General features: G+C 40.9%; 2 protein-coding genes across 5 annotated transcripts in view; one reads left to right on the top strand and one right to left on the bottom strand.

Moving 5' to 3' along the window:
* Positions 1-24,370, top strand: part of LOC122686751 (ATP-binding cassette sub-family C member 4-like) — a 2,082,459-nt gene that overhangs the window by 1,621,788 nt on the left and 436,301 nt on the right. Inside the window, exons 25-29 of one of the 4 annotated variants that reach the window (XM_043891985.1) lie at positions 3,851-3,991; positions 4,725-4,762; positions 5,470-5,564; positions 11,864-12,010; positions 17,882-17,961. The exons of the other annotated variants lie outside the window; for them this stretch is intronic. Of the exons in view, the coding sequence (XP_043747920.1) occupies positions 3,851-3,991; positions 4,725-4,762; positions 5,470-5,564; positions 11,864-12,010; positions 17,882-17,961 (501 nt within the window). The remainder of the gene's footprint in view (positions 1-3,850; positions 3,992-4,724; positions 4,763-5,469; positions 5,565-11,863; positions 12,011-17,881; positions 17,962-24,370) is intronic. 4 annotated transcript variants of the gene reach the window in all.
* On the bottom strand, positions 13,429-15,421 carry LOC122686757 (nucleosome assembly protein 1-like 1). The gene has a single exon (XM_043891998.1). It carries the CDS (start codon positions 15,259-15,261, stop codon positions 14,086-14,088), a length of 1,176 nt encoding a protein of 391 aa, XP_043747933.1. The 5' UTR covers positions 15,262-15,421; the 3' UTR covers positions 13,429-14,085.

The raw sequence follows: 24,370 nt of genomic DNA, 5'->3' as shown, positions 1-24,370 counted from the left end.
AGTGTGGGCTCAGGCTAGCGTATCAGTTTCTAGAGCTTCCGTAAACACAGTATTGCAAGCTGGGTGACAGCAGGAGTTTATCGTCTCCCTCTCTGGAGGCTACAAGTCCCAAATCCAGGTGTTGGCAGGGCCGTGCTCTCCCTGAAGGCTCCAGGGGAGAATCCTTCCTTCCAGCCTCTGGTGTTCACTGGCCTTCCTTGGTGTTCATTGGCTTCCAGCTGCAGCACTGTGGTCTCTGCCTCTGATGTCACATGGCTGTTGTCCCCGTGTCTGTCTAGGTCTCTTCTATTCTCATAGCAACATCAGTCTTTCTGACTTTAGGTCACCCTGCTTCTGTATGACCTCATCTTAACTTGATTATGTCTGGGAAGACCCTGTATGCAAATAAGGTCATGTTTCCAGGTGTCATGTTTGAACACATCTTTTTGAGGAGGGGACACCATCCTACCCATAACTCCTAGCATGACTGGGGGTGGGGTGGAGAGTAGTGAGAAGTATTCAGACTTAGAGGTAGTTTGATGCTTCACTCTTTGGCTCATTTACCTCTAGGTCTCAGCACCTTTATTGTTAACCCCTGACTGCTCCACAGGCCCTTGGTCAGATCCCTGACTTCTGAAATGAATTTCTGCTCTAAGAAAGATTATTAAGATACAGAACCCCTGCCTCTTTAGAAGCAGTTTCATGTATCAGCCCTTCTTCACTCCTCTAGGAATGGGGGGAGGCTAAGGTTTTTCAAGTTGAAGAGCAGTTGATTTCTTGTGCAGAGAGGGCAATTCTAGTGTGTAAACCCCAATGTTGACTGTGTTATGAGCACAGGATCAGTGGGCAGGAGTGTAACATAATTTGCCTCTCTCTAGATGTTTTGGGGTCCCCTTATTGCTTCCTTTTGGGGACACTACCCCCAATTTTAGTACTAACAAAACAACTATTTGTCCACTGGTGAGCACCCCTGCATAAATTGGGGTCCGTCCTCACTGTGGCATCACTCTATTCACAGCAGATGGGGGATGGCTGTCCCTTCATCCCCCCAGAATTGTCAGTGCTTGACTGTTGAGTGAAATTGCTGTCTTTGTACCACCAGTCATTTCATTGTGCATGTTACAGATTTGAAATGGTGAGTGGTGATTTACTTAAAGAGGTGTGTGAATTTTGCCTCCCAAGTGGAACAAGATACAACATATCCTGCATGATTTTCTAGTTCTGCAGTATCTGATGGTACCCAAAGGCTTCCCTGCATTTCTCCCAGTGAACGCCCTCAGGGGAGAGGGTGAGAGGGGTCCTATCGAGGGTCCTGGGCCACCTCCCTCCACCTGAGCTGTCTCAACCACAGCTGCTCTCTTTTGATAAGTTTTGCATCCTGGGATTTTTTTCCCCCTGATGTTTTATTTGCTACTGAGGGAATCAGCTGAGTCTGGTTTCATGGGGTCAGACAGAAAAGAGTAAAACATCTGCAGACATTATTTTATATGAATTTGTAAGGGAGAGAAACTGTGCAAGGATATGTCACATGCGTACAAAGAAAATGATTTGATTGGCTGTATTTTAAGCAGTTGCTGATTTGCAGAAGCCTAGTTGGCTGCTTGTGGGTTTGTCCTAAGTTTTTTCTCGGATCTGAGTGCATTGATTCTGGCTTAGGTTTTGGTTTGTGGGCACAGACTGCCAAGGCTTTAGAGCCACTCCAGCCTCATGGTCTCCTTGTTTAATTACTTTATCAGGTGGAATATTGAATTTTCAGTTGGCAACTTGCTGAGTGTGTGGAGGCAGTTGTAGACCATGGAGATGCCTCTCATGGGTTTTCTGTCCTGGGCTGGTTCCTATTATCCCGGCCGGACACATGATAGTATGACAGTGACAGTGGTCAGTGAAGATTTAATGAGTGACTCTTATCTGTATGCATAATTGTGCCCACCTCTAGGTTAAGTTTAAATTTCTTTCCTGGAATTGTCACATGTGGCTTCTCTCAATTCCTGTATAAAAGACTGTACTGATCTTCCCACCAACCTCTGTACTTCTTGCTTCCCTAAGTGCCCAGGGTAGTCATGTCAATGGCCTCCATTTTTGACACATGAGCACACATTTCTTTCATATCCCTCAGCACCTAACATAGGGACAGGGTTTGGCAGAGAATGCAATGCTCAGTTCTGTACTGAATTGACTGAACTAGATTTCCCAACAAGAATTCTAGACCCAGGGATCTTTTTTTCTTTTTCAAAAATCATAATTTAAGACAAGATAACTTTTCTTGATTAGTATTTAGGTTGGTTTAATATTATCAAATATAAATTAATTTCTCTCAAATTTTTTATTTTAGGGGATAACGGTGGAAAGAGGAACTTACTCTGAGTTCCTGAAATCTGGGATAGATATTTTTTCCCTTTTTGAGCATGGGAATGAGCAGTCTGAACCATCTCCAGTTCCAGGAATTCCCTTTGTGATCTCTGAGTCTTTGGTTCAGTCTCTCCAATCTCCCAGACGCTCGTTGAAAGATGCGGCTCCAGAAGACCAAGAAGTGAGTTTCTCATCCTGCAGTGTGCCTGGGTCTGTTTGCTCTTGGTGGTCTCATGGACCTTCAGTCTGCTCTGCTCATGACATCTTCATTTGTCCCAAAGTAGGCCTTAAGGTTCCCAAAGTCTTGTTTCATGGAATTGGTAGAGTTAGAAGAGCATGAGGGGAGCAAGCCTGCTTGGGGTTCCCCTTTGGGTGTAGGATGGAGGATCTTATGGAGATCAGTAGTGGGTGCACTGCTGTGAATTTCTGAGTGAATGTGGCTAACACTAATTGAGAACTCTTCAGTTTACCGTATTTACATCCTACTCATGTTGGTGGCCTCCGGCTTCCCTTATGCATCCAGAGGCTTAATGTGAAGATGCCCTTAGACTGAGTCGTGCTGAGTCATGTTAAATCATCTACTTTTCCTCTATGTTGGAATGTTCTAGCACTGCATGTACTGATGGTGTTATCTTGCCTCGGTGTCAGATGGTTTGTGATAGGCCAGAGGTAACATGTGCAAAGGACCTGATGCATGGTAGACACTTCGGTGTTAGTTCCCATCCTCTTTTCTTGCCCTTCAAGACTGAGAACCACATCTTATCGACCTTGAATCCCAGTGGCCAGGAAAGAGCCGAGGACACACTAGGCTTCTGTGACTCTATAATGCATTCTAAGTCCTCCAGACAGAAATGCACTAGATCTCCCTTAAAAATATACACAGATATTCCTTGATATCCCAACCCAGGAGCCTGGAATGATTCCGATAAGTATTTGGATTAGTTACTCACTCTCTAAACTCAGGAATCACTTTCTGAAATTTAGGAACAAATAGATTCAAATCATATGCTTGCAATGTGCTATGTAAACTCATATTTACTCTAACTCTCTGTGAACTCACTTTACTGTATTTGGTTAGTGTTTTGAGGCCCAAGTATGTTTTATGTTTCTATCATTGAATGACAGTGATCTCGAGGGATACATTAGCTCCATATCATTTGTGTGTTATTTTAGAGAAAGTTTCTACATATATACATTAATTGATTTTGTTGTCTGTGTATTGAGAGTCATGTCCTATTTTAAGCAAAGCTCCCCAACAGTGAATAACCTCATGTGAGTGACGTTTGATTATTTCTCATAGATTTCTATGAGTGAGATGACTGGGTCCAGGGGTAAACACATATGTGGTTTGGCCAGATATTCCCACACCCTTCTCCACAGGAGATGGACGATCCTGTACTCCTACCAGTATATGAGATGTGTCTGATTCCCACAGCTTTGCAGTGGAGGATATTGTTGAACTCTTGCAATTTGGGGTTCATTTTTTAAAATTTCATCTCTCACTGCCATTTGTCCCTTCTAGACTGAGAATATACAGGTTACACTACCTCTGGAGGACCATTTGGAAGGAAAAGTTGGTTTTAAGACCTATAAGAATTACTTCACAGCTGGTGCTGACTGGCCTGTCATCATCTTCCTTATTCTAGTAAACATTGCAGCTCAGGTACGTAAGGGCATTTATTTTAGTTTTTGCATTTAGCTTGATATTTACATACTATTTATACTGTATTTTATAATTCTTTTTAAATATTTGTATTAAGAGATTTATCTCAAAGACTTGGCTCATGCAGTTGTGGGCCTAGCTTGGTGAATGTGGAATCAGAAAGGCAGGCCTGCAGACTGGAACCTCAGGCAGGAGCTGACCCTGATGTCTTGAGACTGAATTTCTTCCACATCCAGGAAGCCTCAGGTTTTGCTCTTAGGGCCTTTGATTGACTGGATGAGGTGACCACAGTGTTGACAATGACCTCCTCTACTTAAGTTCTGATGATGGATGTGAACCACATCCTCAAAATACCTTCACAGCAACATCTGGATGAGTATTTAGTTGAATCACTGGAGACTGGCCCAATCAAGCTGACACCCAGAACTGACCATCACTATACCTGTCAAGCTTTTGCCTTGAAACATCCCAACATTTGTACTGTTATTACTGCCTTTTGCAGTCCACTTGGATTTGCATTGAAGTACATTATATTTGGGGAGCAAAGTCTTATAGGGAAAAGGGGATTTCTTTTAAAGATATTAACATGTAAGATGCCCTCTCCTGGCCTGTGGTCATCGGGGTGAGGGTTTGGCGCAGACCTGAGCCGGAAGGACCGTCTCTGTGTCCTGGAGCCTTCCCCTCCCCCATCCTGGTGACGTCAGTGTCTGAGTGACTGTGTTTCCTGCTCCAGGTCGCCTACGCCCTGCAGGACTGGTGGCTTACATTCTGGTGAGTGATTCCTGGTCTGACCCAAAGTGCTGTGAAATCTACATGAACCTCACTTTCCCACAGAGTTGGGGGGGGCGGGGGGGGGGAGATGGGGCTAGTTCAGCCTCCTCCTCTGTCCCTCATAGTTTCCCTGAAGAAAAATGAAAGTTCATGTGGGTGGTGTGTGATCCCCTTGTGGTCTCTCCCCATGTCCCTCCCTTTAGCAGCTTCTTCACAGATAATTTTTCTTTTCTTTTTTTGAACTTTTAATATTGTACTGGGATATGGCTGATCAACAATGTTGTGATAGTTTCATTTGAACAGTGAAGGGATGCAGCCATACGTATACATGTATCCATTCTCCCAAAAAATTCCCTCCCATCCAGGCTGCCACATAACATTCAGCAGAGTTCCATGTCTTATACAATAAGTCCTTGTTGGTTCCCTGTTTTAAATATAGCAGTTTGTGCATGAACATCCAAACTCTCTAACTATCCTTCCCTTTGGCAATCATAAGTTCATTTTCCTAGTCTGTCTTCACAGATAATTTTGAAAACTGCAAGTCATAATTCAGATTTTTAAAAGGGAGATACACATAGGGCCTTTCAAGCTGGGAAACACTTTCCAGCATAATATACATTTCTTGAATTGAGGTAATTTTTTTTATGATATGTGTGTAAATTTTATGTATATCTATAGTGTAATGTTTTTTATTTCCTGTTCGATAGGGCAAATGTACAAAGTGACCTGTATTTTGGGGGATATGTAAAAGAAGATGAAGATGTAGTATACATTCTGAACTGGTACTTCAGAGTTTATTCAGGTAAAGTTGAGTCATTTGCTCTATAATACCAGAGTTTAAGGTGCTTACAATGAGTCTGCATGAGCAAGAAGGCTTCCAGAGTAATTTAGTGATGTCTTAATAGATTAAGTATCTGATTCACATTTACTCTGTGAATTAATTAGAATAATTATTTTAAATATCTACTAGAAGGAAAAAGGTTGAATGAAGACTCTTAACTTGTTCCATACTGGATTTTGGTAGTTAAACCATGATTGCATATTGAGAAAATCAGCTTTACTAATAACTTGAGAAGCTAAGCAGGGGAAGTCCAGTGTCTGGAATGAGGATTCCTTCTCTTTCTTACCCTGAGATCACACTGCTATCTCCTCCCTAACTGTGTGATTAATTCAAAATTTGGCTTGCCAGACTAATATTAACTATTAATATGACTTTCTCTATTCGCAAGAGTATTTAGGATATATGTGTAGCATAGCATTACATACTGTTTAAAGGATGTCTTTAACAGAATGCTTTCTTTATCCATTCATCTGTTGATGTACGTTTAGGTTGCTTCCATGTCCTAGCTTTTGTAAATAGCGTTGATATGGACACTGGGGTGCATGTGTCTTTTTGAATTATGGTTTTCTCAGGGTATATGCCCAGTCGTGGGATTGCTGGGTTGTATGGTAGTTCTATTTTCAATTTCTTAAGGAACCTTCATACTGTTCTCCACAGTGACAGTAGAAATTTACATTCCTACTAACAGTGCAAGAAGGTTCTCTTCTTCCATAACTTCTATAGCATTTATTGTTTGTATAATTTTTGATGATGGCCATTCTGACTGGTGTGAGGTAGTACTTTATTATAGTTTTGATCTGCATTTCTCAAATAACGATATTGAGCATCTTTTCATGTGCTTCTTGACCATCTGTATGTCTTCTTTGCAGAAATGTCTATATAGGTCTTTGCCCATTTTTTGATTGGGTTTTTTTTTATATTAAGCTGCATGAGCTGTTTGTATATTGTGGAGATTAATCCCTGGTCAATTAGTTATTTTGTAATTATTTTCTCCCATTCTCAGGGCTGTCTTTTCATCTCATTTATGGTACATACATACACTAGATCGGGGGAGGGGGCTCCCTGGGTAGCTCAAATGGTTAAGAATTTGCCTGCAATGCTGGAGACCCGAGTTTCATCCCTGGGTCAGGAAGAACCCCTGGATAAGGGAGTGGCAACCCACTCCAGTATTCATGCTTGGAGAATTCCATGGACAGAGGAGCCTGGCAGACTACAGTCCATGGGGTTGCAAAGAGTTGGACATGATTGAGCAACTAAGACACATGTACACTGGAATATTACTTATCCATAGAAGGGAATGAGATTGGGTCATTTGTCAAGATGTGGATGGACCTAGAGTCTGTCATACAAAGTAAAGTAAGTCACAAAGAGAAAAACATTAAAAAATACTTGTATTACTGCATATCTATGGAATCTAGCCTCTTCATGGATCACTGCCTTATCATGGCAAAGGGGCTTGCACAACTCAATGAAGCTATGAGCTATGCCATATAGGGCCACCTAAGACAGACAGGTCATAGTGGAGAGTTCTGACAAAGTGTAATCCACTGGAGGAGAGAATGGCAAACCACTCCAGTGTAGTAGTCATAAGAAACCCATGAACTGCATAAAAAGGCAAAAGATATGACACTAAAACGTTAGCCCCCCAGGTCAGAAGGTGTCCAATAAGCTACTGGGGAAGAGCAGAAGACAACTATTAATACCTCCAGACAGAATGAAGTGGCTGGGTCAAAGTGGAAACGATGCTCAATCTGATGCTACAAAGAACAGTATTGCACAGGAACCTGGAATGTTAGGTCCATGAATCAAGGTAAATTGGACATGGTCAAGCAGGAGATGGTAAGAGTAAACACAGACATCTTAAGAATCAGTGAACTAAAATGGACTGAAATGGGTAAATTTAATTCAGATGACCATTATGTCTACTACTGTGGGCAAGAATTGCTTAGAAGAAATGGAATAGCCCTCATAATCAACAAGACTCCAAAATGCAGTTCTTGGGTACAACCTTAAAAACAACAGAATGATCTTGGTTCATTTCCAAGGCAAACCATTCAACATCTCCATAATCCAAATCTATGCCCCAACCACTGGTGCCGAAGAAGCTGAAGTTGATCAGTTCTATGAAGACCTAGAAGACCTCCTAGAACTAAATGCAGAGTTCCAGAAAATAGCAAGGAGAAATCAGAAGCCCTTCTTCAATGGACAATACAAAGAAATAGAGGAAAACAACAGCAAGGGTAAGACTAGAGATCTCTTCAAGAAACTTGGAAATATCAAAGGAACATTTCATCCAAACATGGGCACAATAAAGGACAGAAATGGTAAAGACCTAATTGAAGCAGAGGATATCAAGAAGAGATGGAAAGAACACACAGAAGAACTATACAATACAAATCTTAATGACCTGGATAACCACAATGAGGTAATCTCTCACTCAGAGCCAGACATTCTGGAGTGTGAAGTCAAGTGAGCTAAGGCTTCCTAAGCGAAGCACGGCTGCCTGTAAAGCTAGTAGAGGTGATGGAATTCCAGCAGAGCTATTTAAAATCCTAAAAGATTTAAAGTGCTATTGAAGTGCTGCATTCAGTATGTCAGCAAATTTGGAAAATCCAGCAGTGGCCACAGGACTGGAAAAGGTCAATCCTCACCCCAATTCCCAAGAAGGGAAGTACTAAAGAATGTTCAATCCACCAAACAATTGCACTCATCTCCCATGCTACTAACATTATGCTCAAAATCCTTCAAGCTATGTTTCAGCATCATGTGAATTGAGAACTTCCAGATGTTCAAGCTGCATTTAGAAAAGGCAGAGGAACCAGAGCTCAAATTGCCAACATTTGCTGGATCATAGAGAAAGCAAGGGAATTCCAGAAAAAACATCTACCTCTGTTTTCACTAACTAAGCTAAAGTCTTTGACTGTTTTTGTCATAACAAACTATGGAAACTCTTAAAGAGATGGGAATACCAGACCATCTTACCTGTCTCCTGAGAAACCTATATGAAGGCTAAGAAGCAATAGTTAGAATTCTGTATGGAACAACTGATTGGTTCAGAATTGAGAAAGGAGTACAAGAAGTTTGTTTATTGTCACCCCGTTTATTTAACTTATACACAGAGCCCATCATGTGAAATGCTGGGCTGGATGACTTACAAACTGGAATCAAGATTGCTGGAGAATATCAACATCAAATATGTGGATTATACCACTCTAATGGCAGAAAGCAAAAAGGAAATAAAGAGCCTCTTGATGAGGGTGAAGAAGGAGGGTGAAAAAGCCACCTTAAAGCTGAATGTTAAAAAAACTAAGATCATGCATCTAGTCTCATCACTTCATGGCAAACAGAAGGGGAAAATGTGGGAGCAGTGACAGATTTCCTCTTCTTGGGCTCTAAAATCACTGTGGATGGTCACTGCAGCCATGAAATTAGAAGACAGTTGCTTCTTGGCAGGAAAGCTATGACAAACCTAGTCAGTGTGTTAAAAAGCAGTGACATCACTTTGCCGAGAAAGGTCCATATACTCAAGGCTATGTTCTTTCCAGTAGTCATGTACAGATGTGAGAGCTGGACAATAAAGAAGGCTGAGCACTGAAGAATTGATGCTTTAGAACTGTGGGGCTAGAGAAGACCTGAGATTGAGAGTCCCTTGGACAGCAGGGAGATCAAACCAGTCTCTCTTAGAGGAAATCAACTCTGAATACTCATTGGAAGTACTGATGCTGAAGCTGAAGCTCCAGTACTTTGGCCTCCTGATGCAAGCAGCTGACTCACTGGAAAAGACCCTGATGCTGGGAAAGGTTGAAGGCAAAAGGACAAGAGGGTGACAGAGGATGACCTGGTTAGATGGCATAACCAATTCATGAACTTGGGTAAACTCCGGGAGATGGTGAGGGACAGGGAAGCCTGGCGTGCTGCATCAATGGGGTTTGTGAAGTGTTGGACGCGACTGAACAACAATAACAATGACAACATAGGATCGAGAAAAATGGTACAGATGGACCTATTTGCAGGGGATGAATAGAGTCGTAGTTGTAGAGACTAGATGTTTGGACACAGAATGGAAATGGGGAGGTGAGGGAGATGAATTGAAAGATTAGGACTGACACACACACACTACCATGTGTGAAACAGACAGCTAGTGGGAAGCCTCTGTATAGCACAGGGTGCTCAGCTCAGTGCTCTGCGATGACCTAGAGGGGAGGGATGGGGGACGGGAGGTCCAAGAGGGACGGGACATATGCATACATGTAGCTGATTTACTTTGTTGAACAGCAGAAACTAACATAACATTGAAAAGCAACTATATCCCAATAATTTTTTTTAATAAGTGAAAATTTAATTATCCTCACAGGAAATGCTTGGAAAAACTTTCTGCAAAGAGTAGGTTATATAAAAATCCACTCATTGAAAAAAAAAAAATCCACTCATTGAAATTTGGTATTCATTTATTGATCACTTGTGGAGAAGGCAGTGGCACCCCACTCTAGTACTCTTGCCTGGAAAATCCCATGGATGGAGGAGCCTGGTAGGCTGCAGTCCATGGGGTCGCAAAGAGTCAGACATGACTGAGCGACTTCACTTTCACTTTTCACTTTCATGCATTGGAGAAGGAAATGGCAACCCACTCCAGTGTTCTTGCCTGGAGAATCCCAGGGACGGGGAGACTGATGGGCTGCCCTCTATGGGGTTGCACAGAGTCGGACATGACTGAAGTGACTTAGCAGCAGTAGTAACATTGATCACTTAATAAGAAACTTGAATCTACCAGCTGTTTACCTTCTGAATTGGTGGACAATGAGGGCTTAAAGAAGAAGAAAGGGATTCTGTTACACATTCATATAGGATTGTAGGCTAAGGCAAATGCCTGTTGATGGAATTCAGGAATTTAACCAGATTTCAGAATTTAAATAACACTGATGTGGCAGCTGAATAGAAAGAAGTACTTGATGGAATATATGTTGCTGAAGTTATCCCCATTCTATATAGCATTGTGAGTTGAAGAGATGTTTGGAGCGCTATTTTAATTTTTATATGCATAGTAGTGCTCATTTATGTCATTGATAAGACATAAATTTAGATGATTATGTTTGTTTACAAATGCTTTGGGGTTCTATAAAATAGTGAGAGATTCGTTTCGATTATTTTGTTTAGATTATCTCATGTCAAAATATAATTTATAGTTTCTTGCAGTTCAGTTATTTAAGAGATTGTCCACTTGCAACTTAACATGGTCTTTTCATGCTCTTTAGAGCTACTAGGGCAAAGAAGTAGCTACTTTATTTTTAATATTTAAAATTTTTTTTATAGTTGCTTTCCAATGTTGTGTTAATTTCTGTTGTACAGCCACGTGAACCAGTTGAACATATATCCTCTCTTTGGATTTCCCTCCCAATTAGGTCACCACAGAACATTAAGTAGAGTTCCCTGTGTTATGCAATAGGTTCTTAAAAAGCTACTTTACATCAAAGTATATTTCCTTGTAAATTACAAAGAAATGGTAAATCATGTCTCCTTTTCCCTGTTAATTCATGTGCTGGTAGCAAAGCATTGAAGAAAGGAATGGCAACCCACTCCAGTATTCTTGCCTGGAGAATTCCGTGGATAGAGGAGCCTGGGGGCTACAGTCCATGGGGTTGCAAAGAGTATGACTTGACTGAGCAACTAACACTTTCACTTTCACCAAAGCATACCTTACGTTTAGATTATGGGACATGTTGTAAATAATGAGATTTGAAATGTGGAGAAAGGAAGATCAGCTACTTGTATAATTATCTGTCTTATAAGTTTTATGAGAACTTGTAATTGAATTAGGCAGGCCTAGAATGAAGCTATGGAGAAGGCAATGGCACCCCACTCCAGTACTCTTGCCTGGAGAATCCCAGGGATGGGGAAGCCTGGTGGGTTTCCGTCTGTGGGGTTGCACAGAGTCGGACATGACTGAAGCGACTTAGCAGCAGCAGCAGCAGCAGAATGAAGCTATAGTTTACACATGATTTTTTCCCCCATGTTGTTTATATTTAGTGGGAGGAAAACAGTGATTTTTATATTTTTCTCTATAAATGTATTTTTGAAAGCATTAAACTCTTAGATATCATACTTTATATATATATATATTTTATTCTGTATGTATATAAATCTCTGTACAAATTTTATTTATAGAATAAAATGTACAGTATCTTTTTCTACTGCCTGCCATGCTTTAGCATGGTTGAGGATAAGACAGAGATCTTGTGCTGATTGATGCTTCTTTATTTCAGGGTTAACTGTGTCTACTGTCCTTTTTGGTATCACAAGGTCTCTGTTGATATTCTATATCCTGGTTAATTCTTCACAAGCTTTGCACAACAAAATGTTGAAGTCCATTTTAAGAGCTCCAGTATTGTTCTTCCATAGAAATCCAGTAGGTAAGTCAGACATGAAATGTCTTAATGAATATATCTTGTTAACACATTAAGTGCCTATCTGCATTTTCATATTTGAAAATAGAAGAGATGCTTGGAAAAAAATCACTGTGTATGTTTATTCATTTTCTACAAAAAGCTTCACTGATAATTTTTCCTACCAGAGAAAATCTGAATATAGGAGCATATAAGCTTTTATTCCAATTTATGCATGTCTGTAAAAATACATGAATATTTACTTTGCAGGATGATTTAGGAGTCCATTTGTTATGTGCAATATGAAACACCCAACAGATGATAAAAATGTGTTTAAATGTTTTTGACTAGTTGTTAAAATGTTGCCTATGTTACATGGTGTTAAGCTAACTAGGAAGGACCATCTTCCAGGAATGTCTCTACAGAAGACAGGCTGTGTGTTTCTTTCATTGTCCATCCATTTCTGGGACCACAGAGCTCTGGCATGTGCTCATATTTTGAGTTTTACCTAAATGATAATGTAAAATTAATTAAAATACAAGATCAGTGAAATGTAAAGATCCTGTTCAATAAAATCAACTCTCTAGTTTTACAATGGACTTGTGGTTACATTAAAGATGTCTTGTGGTACCAGCAGGTCGATCTTCAGTATTAAGTAAGAGTGTCCCTGAAGGGTTCCCAGTGGTTGCTTCCTTCACCCTGAGGCCTTCAACCTGTCTTGCTTTGGAAGGTAGCCTCCTGACCTGGGTTCCTATGAAGAGTTAGTTCATCAGCGCACATGCCCACTCTGCTCAGTTGGTTAGACTTCTGCTGAGGCCCAGGGTGGCTTTGATTTTGCAGGTGATGATTTACAGGACCTGTTGAGACAGGGATGTGACTGGAGGGAGGACAGGAGTAGCCTTGGCCTGGTCATCAACTAGCTGTGTGATCAAGGCCAAAGTAGGTAGATACTACTGGGCAGGCAAATCTCCAGGCAGGATGTTGTCATGGTTATAAGTATGGATCCTGGAGCCAACTTCCTGGGTTCAGTTCTGGAGATAGTTAGTAATAGCCAGTTATAGTTATATTAATACTTATATGCTAGTTATTTAATTTCTCTGTGTCTCAATTTTCTTACCTATAAAATGAGGATACTTTACACACACTTCTCAGTAGCTTGATGTTGTGGGCATTAAGCAACGGGTTAACAGTTCACAGCACTTAGCACAGGGTCAGTACCTAATGAACCTCAGTGAGGATGTCGACATGGTGTCTGGAAACTTCCCCTCCTGTGAAATGGGATTAACAGCTACTCTTCCTGTTTCACGAGACTGTTGTAAGGATTAAATAAGACTGTTTAGGGCAGAATCTTGTGCAGATTTATTGAAGACATGTTCTTTAGTCCAGGCACTGTGAGGAGCACAGGATAGTAAACTGCAGAGGCCCACACAATCTCATCTTATTTATTTTTTTTTTTTCTGAAAATACTAGGTTTTATTCACCTCCCTATGATAACCAACAACCACACTATTAGTTAATAAGCTTTTCTTATAGTAACTAATGTCACCTGACATACAAAAACCTGTTAATCTAAATTATCAGGTGTAGTCTTACTGGAAATTCTTAACCATATACTTTACTTGACAAGTTTTGCTTTTTAAATGATGAATTGTCTTAATGTAACTCATTGTATTTCTGTAACAAAGTAATGAAAGGCACAGCTCTTGCAAGCAAACTTAAACCCATTCAACCAGCTGAAAAAATACTTTGGTTCTTCAGGAAAAAAACTTAGCAAGACAAAAAAATCTAGTTCATTTCACAGTTCTGTTCATTTTCATAGCTTTAATCTAACAGTTACACGATAAAAATACTCCAAGAAGAACCAAACTATATAGCAACGGACGAACATGCGTGAGAGATTCTGTGCATTCGATGCAGCTGGCAGAAAAACTAGTTAAAATGTTAAGTAGAACAAATTTGGTCTTTAAAATATCAGTTCCTTTCCTTTAAAAAAAACTTCTGAGTCTACCAAGAAAATACAAAAACATAAGGCTGTAAGTAAATAAGAGTTGTGTTTAGGCTATTACAGTGCAGGTTATCCTCAAGGCCACATACATCCTGCTTCACTGCTGCTTGCACTCTGCTGGGTTTTGATCCTTCTTTGGGTCATAGTTTGGATCATTTTCCTCATCTCCTTCTTCTTCCCCTTCCTCATCCGCTTCTTCACCTTCTTCATCATAATCATCGTCATCATCTTCAATAGCTTCTCCAGTGAAGTATAACACTGATCTTGGGATTGTACGCTCACGTAAAAAGTGACCAATTTCAAAGTCTGCAGCAAGGATGGCTTCGGAATCATCATCCAGATCTCCACTCTCAGGAACTTCAGGAGGGGCAAAAAAGTTAAAGAAAGAGTCATTAGAGACTGTCTTGGTCACAGTGCGAACTGTCCCACGCCCCTTGTGTTTCTGCTTCTTCTTAATCGTTTTCAAAGTGACATTCTTCCCTTTTTTCCAATCTATCTGGCACCCTGTACAACCCATAATTTCTGGTCCGTCAAAAGAAAAGGGATCAGCATCATCTGGTTCTGACCTCATCCTATATGTCTTTGTCAACACTTCATTTGTGAAATATTCATTGGGTTCAAAGTGAAATTCTAAGACAAAACTCATAGGTTGACCAGCATCTGAGAACTTCACTTTAATATCTTTCAAGTGCTTCAGAATAGGTTCATCATGTTCCTGAACCATATCACTGAGCAAGTCAACATTCTTAAAAACAGTCAACCAAAACTCAGGAATTCCCTTGGGATCTTCTTTTTCTTCATCCTTTTTCTCATCTTCAATCTTGGCCTTTTCTTTTAGCTCCTCCGAAATTTCATCTTCCTCATCTGGTTTCCATTCACATTCTTCTTCTGTAGGTTCATAAATGGCATTAATGATCTCAAATCGCTTATCAAACAGAGGCTGATAAAGAACAGCATACTTTCTTTCAAGATCATGAACTTCCTCATAGAATTTGGCTTCTATCTGTGCACATTTAACTTGAAGGTTTTTAAGAGCATTCACTCGTCTTTTAACTACCCTAGGCAAGCTTTCAATGTATCCTGTTGGTGTTTCTACCAGACCATCAAGTCTTTCTTGAAGGGCTGCAAGAATCTGAGGATTTTGCATCATCTGAACAGTCAGCTGACGTGCTTTGATTTTTGTTTCTTCACCAGTCTCTTCTTCTTCTACTTCTTCAACATCATCCAAATCTTGATCAAGTTCAGCCTGTTCTTTGTTGTCGATGTCTGCCATGTTGCACAAATGCCAAATATTTTCAAAAATGACAGATTTCGTTTTCCAGCTCAGCTCTCCGGTGGCAAGCGCGGGGAGCCGGGCGGCCCGAGCTGCGCAGGCAGTGACTCAGGGCGGCGGCGGGAGGAGCAGGAGGCGGCGCCGCGAGCAGATGGCGCTAAAAAAGCAATCTCATCTTATTACGAAGCTGGAGTGAGGAAGTGATTGGAAGAGGCTTTGCTATTATGGCTGTGAAGTTGCCCTGCTTTTCCTGTTAATGTTGAAACTACAGTTGTAAATTTGGGAGCATCAAGTGGGACTGAATTTCTGTTACCACAGCCTCTGAGTGCTTGTGACCACTGTTAACCAGGCTCTTGATGACCTGTAGGCTTCTCCAGATGCTGATTTATTATTCAAGGATTTGGAACCAAGTTTAAATCTTTAAGGTCACTAATCCTAGAGCAGCAGGCATACATAGTGTGTATTTTGTCTCCCCCTCCTGTGTCAATTATCAGAACTTCATTCCTTCAAGAAAATAGAAGCCCAAATAAGGACTGCAAAGATAGGCCCTAAGGTTTAGGGGCATCAGTTATTTACTCTTTTAGTAGTATATTAATTTGAACTCTTCCCTGTGTTTATTTTCAAAAGTAGAATTTGTAATAGATTGTTTATGGTGTCTTTGTTTCTGGTATGTGATTGTATAAAGAGAAAACCACATAGAGTGGTGTTACTTGTTACAAAGTTAAAACTCGCTCTGCTTGCCTCACAACTCCGATAAGTCTTACAGATGATGTGTTAAGGCAAAGAATAATGAGTTTATTTGGAAACCTGGCAGACTGAGAAGATGGCAGGCTGATGTCTCAAAATGGCCATCTTATTGGGATCTGGATGCCTGGTTCTTTTATAGAACAGAGAGGAGAGGAGGTGAAGAAGTAAAGTCAAAAGGCCATTTATCTCGCACAATAAGAGGGTATTTGTTCATTTATTTTCTTTTCTGCAGCCACTGACAGGTGGTGAGGGTCAGATTGTCTCCCTGTGAGCTGAAAAAAGCCACCTTAGTTTAACATTCAGGCAGAGGGGCAGGGTTCCCTGACCAAAGCGATGATGAATAGCAACAGTCAAAGAAACAAATCCAGCATGGAGTCAATACTGGCTCATCCCAGTTACAGTTCCTTTGACGTGCACCTCTCCTGTCTGGGGCCAGTGTCCTGTTCTTTCTCATCCTGAGTCTCCTCAGGGTGCATCACTCTTGCAGGGGTGGCTGCAGAGTCCTGATGGCTGCAGCATCCTTTGTTTAGTGATGTGACATTTTTAGTTTACCCCAGATATTTATCAGAAATTCCCATATTCTATCCTGCAGCCTTAAGGATATATATACTATTATTGTGGATTCTGAGAAGGGAAATAAAATCAATGATAAGTAATTCTTAGTCATTTAGTAATATTTCTGTTTTCCTGCCTATATCCCTGTGGTCTTCTTAGATGTTTATTCATAAGTCTGTGCTTGTCATACCTGGTACACCTCTGAAAATAACGACTAGTTATCCCAGTAGCAAACTCACAACTTGGAAATGGCCACAATCCAAAATTTCCCAAAAAGTGAGGTGCTGTGAGCCATCTGGAGGGAAAAAAAATTACAGAGAGGATATAATTATGTTTATTATAGAAAGCATCACTTGGCAAAATTAATCTTGATAATTAAAGCAAAATTGGTGTGACAATTAGGATTAACTTAGACATTTTACAACTGTTTATTTACCGATTTAGCACTTGGAATGAGCCTTAGATGGGATGGATCTAAAGGGAGGGAACTTTCTCAAATCCATCAATTCTTCCTGATACTGCCAACAAGGTTCCCCCATTCTTTTAAAAATCAGGGCTAAGTTTCAACTCCCCATCCACTGCCATTTGGTGGTATTTTTGTTTCTCTTTAGGTATCATCCTATTTTGTCTTTCTTTTTGCCAATGACATTGGCTTATTTAATATGAATTTGTCATATATTAAATTTTTTGTTGTTTTACCATTAAGTCATGACTGACTCTTTTGTAGTCCTATGGACTGTAGCCTGCCAGGCTCTTCTGTGTATGGAATTTCCCAGGCAAGAATACTGGAGTAGGTTGCCATTTCCTCCTCCAGGGGATCTTCCTGACCCAGGGATTGAACCCCTGTCTCTTATGTCTCCTACATTGGCAGATGGATTCTTTAGCACTGAGTCCCTGGGGAAGCCCAATATATTAAATATTTAATATATATACTTTATTTTTTTTAAGATTTATTTATTTATTTTTAGTTGCATTAGGTCTTTGTTGCTGCACATGGGCTTTCTCTAGTTACAGCAAACAAGGGTTGCTCCTAATTGAGGTGCCAGGGCTTCACATTATGGTCACTTTTTCTGTTGTAGAGCTCAGGCTCTAGACACATGAGCTTTAGTAGTTGTGGTGCACAGGCTTAGTTGCTCTGCAGCATGTGGAATCTTCCCGGACCAGGGATTGAACACATGTCCCCTGCACTGGGGACACTGTACCACCAGGGAAGTCCCTAAATACATAGTCTTCAAAAATATTGTTTTGATCTGTTCATGAATTATTTCTCTTAAAGCTCCTGAGGGAATGAGTAATTTCTCGTATCCTGTTCTTACAGGAAGAATTTTGAATCGTTTCTCCAAAGACATTGGGCATATGGATGATTTGCTGCCCCTGACATTTCTTGATTTCATCCAGGTAATGTACCAGTCCTGCCAGAGTTCTCACAGGGAGGAACAGAGTGCCTGTTTCTCAAGGATTTTTCACAGGGGCTTAGGGTGGGCCTTTCAGCCTGGCAGTGTGTCTTTATCTTCAGTAAATGCTGTGTTTGTAAGAGAAAGGTACAGTTCTGATTGGGATCCTGAGTTAACATGAGTAACCCCTGGGGCAGGCGTGTCTACACAGTCACATCAACGTTGGTCTGAAGCAGCGACATGCTGGGTAAGTGGTTCTCCCTCTGCCTCCAAAGTGTCTGGCATGGATTCCTTTTACTATGAGCACATTTCATAATATAAAAATAATCACCTCTCATGGAAAGATAGCCTAGATTAACTAAATTATGCATTTTATTGGGCTACCCAGGTGGCTCAGTTCAGTTCAGTTCAGTACAGTCACTCAGTCGTGTCTGGCTCTTTGCGACCCCATGAACTACAGCATGCCAGGTCCCCCTGTCCATTACCAACTCCCAGAGTTTACCCAAACTCATGTCCATTGAGTCAGTGATGCCATCCAACCATCTCATCCCCTGTCGTCCCCTTCTCCTCCTGCCCCCAACCCCTCCCAGCATCAGAGTCTTTTTCAAATGAGTCAGCTCTTCACATCAGGTGGCCAAAGTATTGGAATTTCAGCTTCAGCATCAGTCCTTCCAATGAATACCCAGGACTGATTTCCTTTAGGATGGACTGGTTGGATCTCCTTGCAGTCCAAGGGACTCTCAAGAGTCTTCAACACCACAGTTCTAAAGCATCAATTCTGCCAGTGCAGGAGATGCAAGAGACGTGGAATTGATCCCTGGGTTGGGAAGATGCCCTGGAGAAGGGAATGGCAATCCACTTCAGTATTCTTGCCTAGAAAATTCCACAGACAGAGGAGCCTGGAGGGCTATAGTCCATGGGGCTGCAAAGAGTCGGACACAGCTGAGCACGAGCATGATGCACTGTATTTCTACAGGGGACAAATATCTGCTGCACCATTTTATTTGGATAAAGCCAGGTGTGGTTACTTACAAAGAAAAGTTTGGCTAAAAAGATGAAAATCATATTTTAACAAGGGCAGTGTTGTTTAGTTGCTAAGCTGTGTCCAACTCTTTTGTGATCCCATGGATTGTCGCCCGCCAGGCTCCTCCATCCATGGGATAGCTCAGGCAAGAATACTGGAGTGGGTTGCCATTTCCTTGTCCAGGGGATATTCCTGACCCTGCGATCAAACCCGCATCTCCTGCATCTGCTGCATGGCAGGCAGATTCTTACCACTGAGCCACCTGAGAAGTCCAAGAAGGACCATAGAGAGCAACTTTGAAGACACAAAAGCTTTTAAGCCAGTAATTCGATTTGGGATCAAAGTCATCTCAGAAAATGTCTTTTGTTTATGTAGGCAGTTTTTCTTTTCACAAGCTGATTGCTGTGTCTTAAGGTGTCACTGGGATGACCCAGAGGGATGGGATGGGGAAGGAGGTGGGAGGGGGGTTCAGGATGGGGAACACATGTAAATCCATGGGTGATTCATGTCAATGTATGGCCAAAACCACTACAATATCATAAAGTAACTAGCCTCCAACTAATAAAAATAAATGAAAAAAAAAGAGAGAGAGACTTACAGGAATACCTTCTATCTAGCCTCAGTTTGTCTGTGAACTTGAGGTTCTAAGAAATAATGTTAGGTCATCTCAGCTCTCATCCTCACATTCAGTGTTGTTGCTCTTCCGGAGTGTTTTGTTTGTTTGTTTGTTTGTTTTGCCTCTGTTATTCTGTCTACTTACCAGTGATTAAGCCTGTGGGGAATTTGCTTTTTCTTTCCAAGGGTTAATTTTGGAAATGAAATGCATCTATCAAAAGCTGCACACAGAAATGCAGCAGTGAACAGTGCAACAGTGTCCTACAGACGGTGCAGCCTGTGGGAAGGCTTCCACTGTTACCAGTGAGAACTGAGACTCAGAGGCAGAGGACTTTTACTGCAAAGATGTCTGATTTGTTTTTTCTCTTCTGCAAACTTATTTTATAAATATGTCCTGCTGGGTTTAGTTACATAATTTATCCCTGGGAACAATTTTTCCCTGAAAACAGTGTCATGTTTTGACAGTGATTGTGAATGACTTTGAAAGGATTTTGTGAAAGATTCTGTTTCTTTGCTACAGCAAGCTAGGCTAAGGTTGGGTTTCTGCCATGTGCTTAGCATATGGTTAGTTAGTCATCATAATCAGAGTTTGTCACATATTTTTGGATGGCATATAGAGGGACAGGGGTAGATGCTACCTGATTTCAGCAGGAAATACTCTCATTAAAGAGGAGAGATAATTCTAGTCTAGCTGATTTCCAGTCCTTCTTCTACCACTTGTGGTTCAATTATCTTGAAGTTTGGTGGTGGTGTCCTGTAGTTCATTAGAAGTAAGAGTCTGCTCTTTGAGAGAGAGACCTGGGATGAGCATGGAGCCTGCATATTCTTCACTGAGCAAGTAGCTAAATCTGTGAGGATGGATAAGATTGCCCAGAGAGAGGAAAGCATTTTAGGAGCCCAGTTCATAAGTTTAGGGAAGCCCTGACATTCAGGGAGAAAGCAGAGAGAGAAGGGAAGTACTAAAGACACATAATGAACAGTAAGGACGAGAGGAGGAGATATGGTGGAGACCCGATGAAGGACAGGTCTGTTCAGTGCAAATGAGAAGGTGAGTCCACGGAAACTTGTTGGTTGACTTGGAATCAGGAGGCGTCTGGTGACCCGAGGAGTTAGAGAGCAAAGGACTGCAAATCCAGGAGTCTTGGAGGGAGTTGAGGTGAAGACAGGCTGGAAAGAATTTGAATGAATCAGAGGAGAGTCCTATCTGGAATGCAGGGTCTGAGAAGCTCTTGCCTGTTGTTTGAGATTTTAGTTTCTGGGAGGGGAGTATGGTTGGTGATTTTTCCCTCTCTTCCATCCTTCTCTTCAACAAACAAGGACTGAGGCCGTGAAGTACAGGGGTGAATCAGGCACGAAGCCCTCCCGTCATGGGTCTCCTCCCTCCCCAGGGAAGGAAGACATCCAGAGATTCATCCCTTATGACTTTGGAATCCTAATTGTGGACCCCTGTGGAGGAAGTCCTGGAGGCAAAATGGATTTGTTGGAGGCAGTTAGGGAACCTGGTCCAGAAGGTGGTGGAGCTTCCAGGAGGTGACTTTTGACCCCAGATGAGAGGGAAAGGCAACTGTAGATGCTGGAAGCAGAGTTCCTGTGTGGGACCCAGTCTTTCTCTCTATCATCAGTTGAGAGGAGGGAAGGGAAGGGTCTGGAAGGGCATTGTTCAGCTGTGTTAGTGCACCGGTGTTCAAACTCATTTTTGATGATTTTGCTTATCCTTGGTTTATTTGATAAACCTTAGAAGATTCTTGATCATTTTTATTTTTATTACTTCTAAAGTGTTTATTCCGTATACTTTCCCTCATCTAATTCCTTCTCATTCCCTTAAATGATATTTTAGATAATTTATTTAATATTTTGTGAGGGTAATGCCAAGTGTGGCTAAGGAAAACCCTGTATTCTGAGTAGTGGTCTACACTGCAGGACAGTCCACCCCCTCAGGTGATGTCACTCAGAGACCACATCCCAACAGAGAGGCGATCTTGAGTTTGCACACCATCCTGTACACTGACTCTCACAGCTACCAGCCTGTTCAGTCACATTATATAAGTGGTTGGGCAAATTGGAGTTGTTCATCATTTCAAAGGATGAAGGAAAGCAGCATAAAAAAGTCAGTTAATGTGGTGTGATTGCAACTGATAATCATTCATGATGCCAACAGCTTTAAAGTGTGGCAGTGCAGAGCCCCGCAGTCTCCCTTTCCAAGCCCCTGTCCTAGCTCTCTCTCTTATCATCTCTGCCCCACAAAACCATAGTCTCCTTTCTGTAAAATGGAGAAAGTAATACCCACTTCCTAAGGTTTGTTGGAAAGACAAAATGAAATTCATTTTAATTAATTTTTTTCATAATATCTAAATGCATGTTGAACACTAAGTAATGGGTAACTATTTTTAAAATACCACATGTGTGCTTTAGGTAAGAGAAATAGTCTGATGTCAGTGGCATTTGTTGTTGTTCAGTCGCTAAGTCATGTTTGACTTTTTGTGACTCCATGAACTGCAGCACGCCAGGCCTTCCTGTTCCTCACTATCTCCCGGAGTTTGCCCAAGTTCATTTCCATTAAGTCGATGATGCCATCCAGCCATCTCATTCTCTGCCACCCTCTTCTCCTTTTGTCTTTGGCAAAGTGGCATTATGTTGCATTAAAGTTATTGTCAAAGACAGTTTTCGGGCCCATAAATATCATCTCATGAGTTTATATCACAGAGATTCTAGGTTTGTAGTCCTTGAAGATTTTGATGGACACTTTCTTATGTAGACTCACAGAATAAAAATCAGTTGTTTTTAAGAGACACCATTGAGCATTAAATATTTCAGAGTAATTTAATTTTCATACAATTTTCCAAAGTCCCAAATAACACTGAGTAAGAAGTCTCAATTATTTACAATTCTTGTTATTGAAATCATCACCTCCAAGGAGTCTTCCTACTGCCAAATGAGTGAAAATGAAGGTGAGATGTGGAAGTTAGATTCAGGCATTTTAATTTTCCAAAAAAAAGTTTGGGACTGCACTGAGCTTGTGAACTTGCACCCAGCTGCTCTCAGCAAAATGCCGTGATTTATTGAGGAAAACTAAGTTGCAAAGACGCTTATTCCCCACACACCTCTCTTTCAGGAAAAGAAAAAAAAAAAGAAGAAGAAAATCAGCAGCTTGTCAGAGCTGAACTGAGTCTTCACCTCCCTTCATGAACACAAAGGGCAAATGCACTTGAGTCACCAATGCCGGCCGTTGGTGGGACCACCAGGGACTGTGTCATTCCTTCCTCAGCACACACAGAACACACTGACTGCAGCTTTATGAAGTGAAAAAGCCCAAGAAAGAGAAAATGTGAAGGAGGTGTCCTCAGTCATTTCTTTTCAGAGAGGGGAGCAAAGAAGAACAGGCTACTGCATCTGGATATTGAGAACAAGGCCTGAGACTCAGCATAATAAGTTATTATGGGTCACTTGCTTTTACAGCCTTTACTGGTCTCAGCACCACTGACCTTGCATTTCTTTGTGTGGAGATATCAGGGAACGTGTATAGAGAGACAAAACCCACTGAAATGTTGTGAAGTAATTAGCCTCCAACTAATAAAAAAAAAAAAAAAAGAGAGTATCCCAGCCTCTCCAACTGAACACTGACTTTGTCATTTTGAGATCTCTGTGGGTATTGATCCCTTCCCCAACCCCTTCCTCAAATCCCCCTTGGGGATGTTTAGATTTAATATATATTTAATATTAGTGCTTTGTGGATATTCCTATCAGTAGCTTGCTGTTTATATCCTTAGTGGAGATCAAGGTTTAATTTTAATTAAGTCTAATGTTTACCTTTTTTATTCTTTTGTAGTTGATGTTTTGTATCCTAAGAAATCTGCATATACTTGGGAGTGTGAAGATACCTTTCTATGTTCTACCTTTATAGATATTGGATTTTGTCCATATACAATCTTGTCAGCTGTAAATAATGACAATTTAGTATCTTAATTTCCAATATTTATGACTTTTATTTCCTTTTCTTGACTTGTGGCTAGAGTTTCCAGTTAGTGTTGAAGAGAATTGGTTAGATCAAATATTCTTGTACTCTTAGGGCAAAATCTTTCAATATTTTTTCATTACAAATAATATTAATTGCAATTTTTTAGGTAGATATCTGTTATCATATTGAAAATGTGTCTTTTAATTCCTCAATTGCCAAGTATTTTACTTTTTAAAAAAAATGGAAAATAGGTATTGTATTTTATTTTTTTTTCCATTTATTTTTATTAGTTGGAGGCTAATTAACTTTACAATATTGTAGTGGTTTTTGCCATACATTGACATGAATCAGCCATGGATTTACATGTATTCCCCATCCCGATCCCCCCTCCCACCTCCCTCTTCACCCGATCCCTCTGGGTCTTCCCAGTGCACCAGCCCCGAGCACTTGTCTCATGTATCCAGCCTGGGCTGGTGATCTGATTCACCCTTGATAATATACATGTTTCGATGCTGTTCTCTCAAAGCATCCCACCCTCGCTTTCTCCCACAGAGTCCAAAAGTCTGTTCTGTACATCTGTGTACATCTGTGTCTTTTTTCTGTTTTGCATATAGGGTTATCATTACCATCTTTTTAAATTCCATATATATGCATTAGTATACTGTATTGGTTTTTATTTTTCTGACTTACTTCACTCTGTATAATGGGCTCCAGTTTCTTTCTTTTTTTTGTGGGGGGGGGGGCTCCAGTTTCATCCATCTCATTAGAACTGATTCAAATGAATTATTTTTAATGGCTGAGTAATATTCCATGGTATAT

Source organism: Cervus elaphus, chromosome 30 (assembly GCF_910594005.1).
Source record: "Cervus elaphus chromosome 30, mCerEla1.1, whole genome shotgun sequence".
NCBI classification, from domain to species: domain Eukaryota; kingdom Metazoa; phylum Chordata; class Mammalia; order Artiodactyla; family Cervidae; genus Cervus; species Cervus elaphus.
This window is presented reverse-complemented; position numbering and strand designations above follow the sequence as displayed.

Coding starts and splice junctions, on each gene's coding strand:
- LOC122686757 (XM_043891998.1), bottom strand. CDS start 15,261: ATGGCAGACATCGACAACAAAGAACAGGCTGAACTTGATCAAGATTTG.